This window comes from Lycorma delicatula, chromosome 1 (assembly GCF_047948215.1).
Source record: "Lycorma delicatula isolate Av1 chromosome 1, ASM4794821v1, whole genome shotgun sequence".
Classification (NCBI taxonomy): Eukaryota; Metazoa; Arthropoda; class Insecta; order Hemiptera; family Fulgoridae; genus Lycorma; species Lycorma delicatula.
In genome coordinates this window covers 83,199,356-83,208,623 of record NC_134455.1, presented here as the reverse complement: position 1 = coordinate 83,208,623, position 9,268 = coordinate 83,199,356, and the positions used below count along the sequence as shown (strand labels likewise).

General features: G+C 26.2%; 1 protein-coding gene across 1 annotated transcript; it reads right to left on the bottom strand.

The window, feature by feature from the left end:
* Positions 1 to 7,652: 7,652 nt before the first annotated feature.
* Positions 7,653 to 8,360, bottom strand: LOC142317550 (uncharacterized). The gene has a single exon (XM_075354108.1). The coding sequence runs from the start codon at positions 8,358 to 8,360 to the stop codon at positions 7,653 to 7,655; it is 708 nt and encodes a 235-aa protein (XP_075210223.1).
* Positions 8,361 to 9,268: the final 908 nt, after the last annotated feature.

Sequence of the window (9,268 nt, the reverse complement as noted above, 5' to 3'; positions counted from 1 at the left end):
AAACAGTAGTAGATCCAATAAACATACGACAAATTACAAATACAAGAAGATATGTCACGAGAATTAATATACAAAATTATAAAATACACATGGATGAAGTCTGTATTTACAAAATAATCTACATATATACAAATTTCCTTCTCCGAGTACCTGGCAGACTTGATGGTTGTCATGCAATCAGATGTTCTGCCCGTCAGTCTCCTCCCCATAGTTCTGCCTTTCTCGCTTTCGTATTTAGATACGGGAGGTCAGTGCCGCATCCCTGGAGCATGTAATTTACTAAGTTATCAGAGGTAATCCATGATAGCCCCAGGAGTCTTCTGACTCCTTCCCATCGTCTACAGTAAAAAATTACGTATTCCCTATTTCCTTTCCTACCGCACGTAAAATTCACGTTCAAAAATTATTTCCAATTCGTCAAGACGTTTCGCTGGATGAATTGGGCTGATTTTTATATTTTTCTCGGAATGGACCTTATATTCTGCTCGATAGATCTTCAAAGCGATTTTCCTGGGAGTAATAACATCGGAAAATTCCTCAATAAGTAATATTTATTAAGTAATATTTCCTCAATAAGGATCTTTTGAGAAATTTTCAGAGGAGGCTCAAATTTGGGGTTCGATGACGCTTGATGATATATCTGTTTATCATTTCGAACAGAATAAAAACAAATCAGCCAGTCCGTTTAATAGAACATCCAGACGAACTAGAGGGAGTTTGTCAGCCGAATTTTTTTAATACATAAGATTCACAGTATTTTTTCTTGACTGTAATTTAAAATGAATGTAAATAGGTTACTGGTCTTTAATTATCAATATTTCTCTTTAATGATTCATGAAAGAAAACTAAACTTTGATTAAAAGTTTAGGAATAATCAAAAGTTCAAAAACAGGGAAAAACGTCTGATTTTGGTTATTCTTAAAACACATTCATTTTATTTTTCAATATTTTTTCAAAAAATTGTATTTTTTTAGGTTGAATAATTACTAAAAATGCTATAACTTTTCTTAAATTAAATAAATATATCTCTGAATAAAAATTTAACAATCGCCTTCGAGTGATAGTGTCGTCTCCAGGGGATTCGGATTTGAATTCCGATTAGGCTTGACAATTTCTACACGTTAACAGAATTCCATTTCATATTCTCACTATAAGTTTTTTCAAAGCTTCTATGGTGAATTAATTGATTAAAGCAAATGAACAATTTTTTCTTTTTTTTTTAGTTTTATTAAATGTTTCCTTTATAAAATTAAAAAATTAATTAGGTATGAAATAAAAAGTTTTAATTCATATTTTTTAAATTTAAGCTGGGTTTAAATTTAAAAAAAAAAATCAAAGCATTAAATAATATACAATTATTTCGTTTCGTATTATTGAAACGAAGGACATAAAAAACTAAAAAAAAGAAGATTTTGGTGAACTGAAAGAGAATTTTTGTTTATTTCAAAAAGATACATACATACATACATATATATATATCCTTATATTTACTTATATATATTAACGTTTGTTGAGTATCAAAAATCTAGAATAAATTTAATCTTTTTTCTACTAACTGTTCAATAATATTTCAAGTCTAATTGAGTTTATATTTATGTATTCAAACGAAATTATATTAAAGTAGTCACTATTATTATTATTATTATTATTATTATTATTATTATTATTATTATTATTATTATTATTATTATTGTTATTATTATTATTACAACACTGCAACCAGTTCTCCATAATAACAAAATTATACATATATAAAATAAGGTTCATTAATTCAAATGAGTCTATTGTCATGGAAGTCATAAAAAGCAGGTAAGCAAGGATGGAAGGAAATACTGTAGCAGGCAGGCAAAGAATATGAAACAGATAAAATTTTAAGCATAACCATTTTCTTAGTTTATTTCAAAACTTGTACATCGACACAACTCCTTAGTGTACTTACATGGCACTCTACAATTATTTGAATTTATAACGCCGTTAAAACATTGTGCGGGCTCTTTGAAAAGAGAGCTCCTGAACACCAACATTCTCTTCTATCACAGATAAAACGATCAAATAATGAATAAATGTTTTACACTAAGTTATAACTTAAAATTACTTTGTACAAGTATCACTACAGCTACTGTGGTATACATTTTTTATTATTTTTTTTTTTTACTTAGAATAAAACAATTTTATATAACCTAAAACTATTTTTAAGCGATAAGTCTCAGACACAATTTTTTCCACAATTAATAACAGTTTGTGTAGTATACTCACTTATATTTAAAATAGACAACCTACAATATAATAATTAGGCTATAAAAAAAGATTATTGACTGTCAAATCAATATTTGTAAAAATAATTTAAAAAATCGATTACGTTACTTTAAAGAAAATCCTCATCTGCAATTATAGTACACGTAATTACATGAATGTAATATGTTACCGTTAAAGTGTAAAATTCGTTTATTATTTAATAATAGTAGATTTAAATCTAGTTAACTTTTTCTAAATAATAACGTATTTCAAGGTAACTCTTTAGTTACTATAGGGGCAGTTACTTATTTTGACATATAGTTTAAGCTGAGTAAGATAAAATAATTGATCTGGGGCTTTGTAGAACTAACATTATTATATCTTTAGAGTGGCAAGCCTCTTCAGATAACAAATACACTATAATTTTTTATCATGTTACTGAAAATTAAATTTAACAGACGTAATATAATTCCGGGATCGGATTTATAAAAAATTACCCTATATCTAAAAAAATTATAACGGAATGGCAACTGCTGAAAAATAAAATATTAATTTTTCTACTTAATGTTTTGTAGCTCTCTCTCTCTCTATATATATATATATATGTGTGTGTGTGTGTGTGTGTGTGTGTGTGTTTCGCGACAACTTGAATCACATGAACCGGTTTTGTAGAATTACTGTGAAATATGACGCCCAAATTATAAGTACTGTTATGTTGTAAAGAAAACGTTTAGTATTTCTTCACATTATGTGTTACTGAATAAGATACAAATAATCTCATATTTAACTCTACAAGATTCACTTAATTGTTTTTCTATGAAATAATATCATTACCTACACTAGAGTGGCGTAATGATATTTATAACATATTGTAACACTACTTCATGACCAATGAGGAAGTGTTATGAAGGACTGATGAAGTACCATATATAAGAAGCTTATTAAAGAAACGGCGAGATAAGTGGATAGGACATCTACTACGGCATAACACTTTGTTGCGCAATATAATAGAGGGCACAGTTGAAGGAAATAATTCAAGAGAAAGACCAAGACTAAAGCATATTAACTAAACCACACAGAATGTTGAGTGTAAAACGTACATGGAGGTAAAGAGATTAGCATACGATAGAATATGCCTGGAGGAGGAGGACTGCTGCAAACCAATCCTTGGATTGATTACTATAAGAAGAAGAAGTACAATTTAACGGAAATTTCTATATATATATATATATATAATATATATATATATATGTGTGTGTGTGTGTGTGTGTGTATAATATTTTACCAAAATTTTAATTTATATTTAATGCACGTGTGTACACACACACACACACAATGCAGTTCACAATTTAAACAAAAAATTTCAATGAACAATCGTATTAAAGCAAGAAAGAAAACTTTTTTAAAGATTTGTTTTGCTTTTGGAATAAAATATACTGTAATGTAACAATGCTAATTCGGAGATTTATAAATTCGATACTGTACGACTTTTTAGAGCATTATGGTTATTTTGAAATAACATTTTTATTATTTTAAAACAATGATCATTCATCCAATCCAGTTACATTTTACTGTTACGTAGTGAGGCCAATTTTAAAGGCAGGTAGATAATGTAATATTATTACAAATCTAACTTCATCATTAATAAAATAAAAATAAATAAATAAAATAACTTCAAAAACCCTGTTAATAGTTATGAAAATAAAAATTTTTTTTTTCAATTATTCTTTTAACTATTGAATTTTTTAGTTCAATACTAAGTTAACAAAAATTACTAATCCTTAATTTTTTGATGCAGGTTTGAAAAAGTCAAATTTTAAAGAATATAAATTTACCAAAGTACCAAAGTTTTCTTTGGTACGATTATACTTCTAAAGTCGGTATTATTATTATTAATTTTTTTAAATTTATTTGATTTTACATTTAAAAGTCTTTATTATAAACATAAGTAATATGCTATCCGTATGAAAAACAAAACCGTTGAAAAGAAATACAAAGACAAGAAATTTATTGCTACTGGTTTAAGTTAAATCGATAAATACAACGCATTTATCGATTGATTTTTCAACAAATTAATTTTCATGAATTTTTTTACGAAAGTAATGTAAATATAAAAGTTTTATCACACAGATATCATTATGTTATAATAATTTGTATGGAGAAATAATGGCAAAAAATGTTTAAAATATCTTTTTAATTATTCGAAATAGAAAAAATAACTTTTATTAAAAAATGTTTAATTTACGTTATCTGGAAAAACATACAAAAGAATTACCGGAGGAAATCTCATGGTGGTCCTTAAAAAAAAATTATCAAAATTAGCTCATTTTCTCCAAAAGTAAGACTTGAATATCATAAAAAAATATATTTAAAAAATCCACCTTTTACCGAAGTAGGTTAAAAATATAAACAGATTTTCGTATAGCTTTTACCACTCTAATATAAAATTAAAAATTTAATTTACCAACAAAAACTAACTATCCATCTAATCTTAAAGTAATATAATTTTATATTATTATAAACAGATATATACATATATACAATTATTTTGGTAAATCAGTAAACTTAAATGTAAATATACAAAAATTATTTAAATTACATTGAGTAATTATTTACATTTATTTATAACTTAAGACTATTCTACTTTACAAAAAAAAATAATAAAAAAATATTATTGTAAACAGAATACAAAGGAACTTTTATAATCTTTTTAATATTTAACACGTGAAAATCAATCACTTATAATATTACTAAACATAGAAGTTTTGTTTTCAAAATTATAAATTAATCAGGAAAAAAATAATTAATTTTATATAATCAGGAAAAAATTTATATATATCTAATTGATTTGTATATTATTCTCTGCCATTCCTAGAATTGCCATTCTAACATTAATAGTTGACGCGTTTCGGTGTACCTTCATATTCTCAAAACTATTTTAAGTACTCTGTTTCAACTACGAATGAGTGACAATGCTAGGAAAGGCAGAAAATAATATTAAAATCAATTAATTATGATAATCGTAGCAAAAATATAAATCATCATTATGAAAATTTAAAATTTAAATCACACCATACGAAAAAAGTTTTCAATTAATAAGACTTTATGAACATAAAATCTACTCAAAATATCATAAAAAATTTATTTTTTTAATGAAAATATATTCAAACCAATCTGGTTTTCATTAAGTTTTTAAATAATTATTTAACCTTACACCAGAATATTATAAGGAAGTTCTGAAATACTGATTCTTTACTTTCAAAAAATAAAAAATAAAAAGTTTTCCATACATAACTAATAAAATGTTTAACTATAGTTTACACGGCACAGTAAATTCCTTTTCATATTAACGAAACGTGAATTTTTAAAATTTCAAAAATTTGAAACACCTATATAAAATACATACAAGCTATAAAGGTATAATGTATAACCTACATTAGTAACTCTAAATTTGTCAATATCCACATCTAAAGATAGAAAAGAAGTAGAGTATTTTAAAATTTTATTAGAAAAAAGCGTGATAAAAAAACAAATTTACTCGAATCTTATAAATATTGTAGTTCGTGGATTTGGGGCACATTTAAAAATAGCCAAATTTTTATTAGAACTACTATAAAATGACCACTGTAAAAATTACAGCATGATATGACAGACTTAACTGGCAAATTAACATTTGATGCTGTTAATACTTTTACGCTGATACAAAACTTGTACTTACAGAAAAAAGACGATGTAACCATATTGACGTATTAAAGATGCGTTTTTAGGTATAATTTTATAACTAAAATAAATAATACGCCATAGTTAATAACATTACATCTAAAAAAAAAAAATACATTACTCATAAAAAATATTGTAAGAAATTTGAATGTTTTAATTTTGCTTATTTAGAAGAACACAAAAAATATTAATCTTAAATTCATCTATATTAATATTTTAGTGAACATAAAGATAATTAATTTAATATCCTTTGAATTAACAACGAATTTTTTTAATAAAAGATAAATATTTTAAATTAAATTATTCTTCTTTTAGAATACTTTTTTTATTAAAATTAGTAAATTTAGAAAAAGAGAGAAGAGGGTACACCGTTCTGTGTATTATTTCATAAAAAAATGAATTAAAAGATAAGATATTCAGAGATCATACAATATTTGTTGAAAAAAGAAAATCAAGTAAAACTTCTGATTAATTATCAAATAATATTTGTACATAATTATATAGTTAATAGAAATTAATTATCCCATAAAAAATTTATTTATGACTTACTTATAGCTTACCATTAATAATGGAATTAATGTATTTTAAAACGTTTAACTATTTTTTACTTCAGAAAATGAAACTAAAAAAGCTTTTTGTCAACTATAAGCTTAAAAATAGTTTAAATAAAGTATTCGTTCAATTTCAACTGAAAATGAATAAATAAATACAATGGTTCGCAATTTGTTACACCATTACAATGACGTTGAATAAAAAATACTAATCTATATAAATAACTCTCATAAGAATTAAGAAAAATCAAAGTTTATCGATATGATTTTAATACAGATTTAATTTTAGATTTTTCTTTTTTTAGATTAAAAATTGAACTGAAGATTACAATAATCGATATATTCTATAACAAAATTTAAAAAGTTTACTACATAAATTGTAGTTAAACTATTTGGTAAACTGATTAATCACTGGAATCATAGATTATATAAAATATTTTCAAAAATGTTTATCGTAATAATATAAGTAATAAAACAAGTAATAAAATATAATATATTAAATCATATAATAAATTAAAGGAATACCAATAAAGAAATTCAAATTAATCTATTTAAAAAAACTGGTTCACATTAATAGTTCTTCAAACATTTTAGTTTACGACATAGATTACTTATATTTCAAATATTACTGACAGAGTAAGTATAAACATAAGCTTATTTAATCAATTATCATATTTTATCTTATTAAAAGTTAATATATATATATATATATTTTACTTTACACCTAATTTATTTCCCAGATTGTTTAAAATTCTAATTAGTTCATCTTATAAAAATATATAATACATATAATGTAATTTACTTATTTTAATAAATGTAAATAGTTTGTAATTCCTTTCAAAAAAAAAAAAAATTGAAATATTTTATAATTAAGGTTATGAAACATAAAATAATATTTTATTTTATTATAATATAATTTATAATTGTATTTATTTATTATACTATATATATATATATATATATATATATATATATATATATATACAATTTATTATACAGAATATTTATTATTTTTTCATTAAATTTTATCAGTCACCTTCATTCGTAACTGAATATAAATATTCTTCTCGACTGTTTGATAATTAATTAACCTACATTTAATTACACTAATAAAACATATATAAAGTACCTTTTCAGCAGAAAAAGCTATCGTAATAAATCATAAAGAGCGTTGATATATGTTTGAGCCATTTGAAGCGTTTCGTATTTTGAAAGCTGACGGTCGTTTCCGAGAGAAGGAAGAACAGTTCTTAGTCGATCGAAAGCCTTATTAAGATTCTGCATACGACGACGTTCTCTGGCGTTTGCAGCTAAACGACGCTTCCGCATAATACCCGGGCTAATAGATTTCCCCGAGGTAGATCTTCTACCTCGTGACTTCGTTTCTGTTAGTTCTTCACCGCTTAAATCATCGCTATCTTCGTCTTCGAATAAATCTTCTTCGTGACCGAGTTTAGTCCTAGTTATTTTTTCGTTTAATAATTCTACCCTCTCGTGATTCCCTACGTCGTCTATTTCTAAAAACCTATTTTTCGCGGAATGCATAAAAGCATTCATAAAAGGAGAATTAATAGCCGCTTCCGGAGGTAATAAAGTCGCATATTGTTTTTGTACTTCCGGTTTGACACGATCAACGTACTGTTTTTGTACATCGAAGAGGTCGATCGGACTAGGAGATCTAAAACTGTCAGGACTCGGCGTATGACAACCGTCGGATAACGTATCGAATCGACGTACCGAAGAAGATGAAGCGGAAGGAATCTCCAGACCCGTAAACAATTTGCCGAGCATATGAGTAGACGAACCGGGGGAACCGGCAAGACACACGTAACGTTGTCGATACAAGTCTGCCATTACATGACACACTCACCAGGGCGAGCCGCACGACTCTAAGCCGGGTGCCCAAAACCGAACCTGTTATAGTAGTTTTTTTCATCGGCGGGAGCGATTTAGAAGGAGGGGAGCGCGTGTCTCGGTCACGTGTTCAGTTCTCCCAATCGCTCAAGTCCTCAGTCACAAACAGACTAATGAGAGGACCCTGGATGGGCGGGCACTTCCTTTTGTTCCGCTGTATTACTTATGCTTATACATACAACTAATATCGTTTAGGTGCGGTTCAGTGAACCGCTTACAGTTTTAAATCTCCTTAACATATTATTGTATTTACTGTAATCACTAGTTAACGATGTGCTGTTTAACAACACTCGAATTAAAAACACCTGTTATCTTCGTTAATCTATTTTTTTTTTAATGGTCACACATTTAACAGTCTATTACGCCAAATCAGTGTGTAGAATAATACGAATCACGTTTTAGATTAATTATGTCCTTAGAAATTTTGTTTTTCTTTAAATAATAACCTTACCAATATTAACACCCGAATCCAGAGATACAGATAAAAATATGCGCGCCTATCATCTTACAATTAAGAGATTTTTGTTTCCATCTTCTATTGTGTTAAGAGACATAGCCTTAACAATTGTAGGCAGTCCGAAATGAATCGTTAGTTATTCCCTAGAAACAAACTTATTTTCAAAATAAGATTCCATTTTCATATAAAACCACAAAAGATTCATCATTTAGTGCAATTTTAAATTAATTTTTCAAATAAAGCAATTAATATGGGAATTTTTTTTTTTATAACTACATCATCAAAAATAAATAAATAACTGATTAAAAATAACAAGACTAATTAACAAGAATTTCAAGTAAGATATTTTATACATGTTCTTAGTTATGACGACGTCGAATTTGGAATAAGC

Bases quoted from the DNA above. Each gene is read 5' to 3' on its own strand.
- LOC142317550 (XM_075354108.1), bottom strand. From the start codon at position 8,360: ATGGCAGACTTGTATCGACAACGTTACGTGTGTCTTGCCGGTTCCCCC.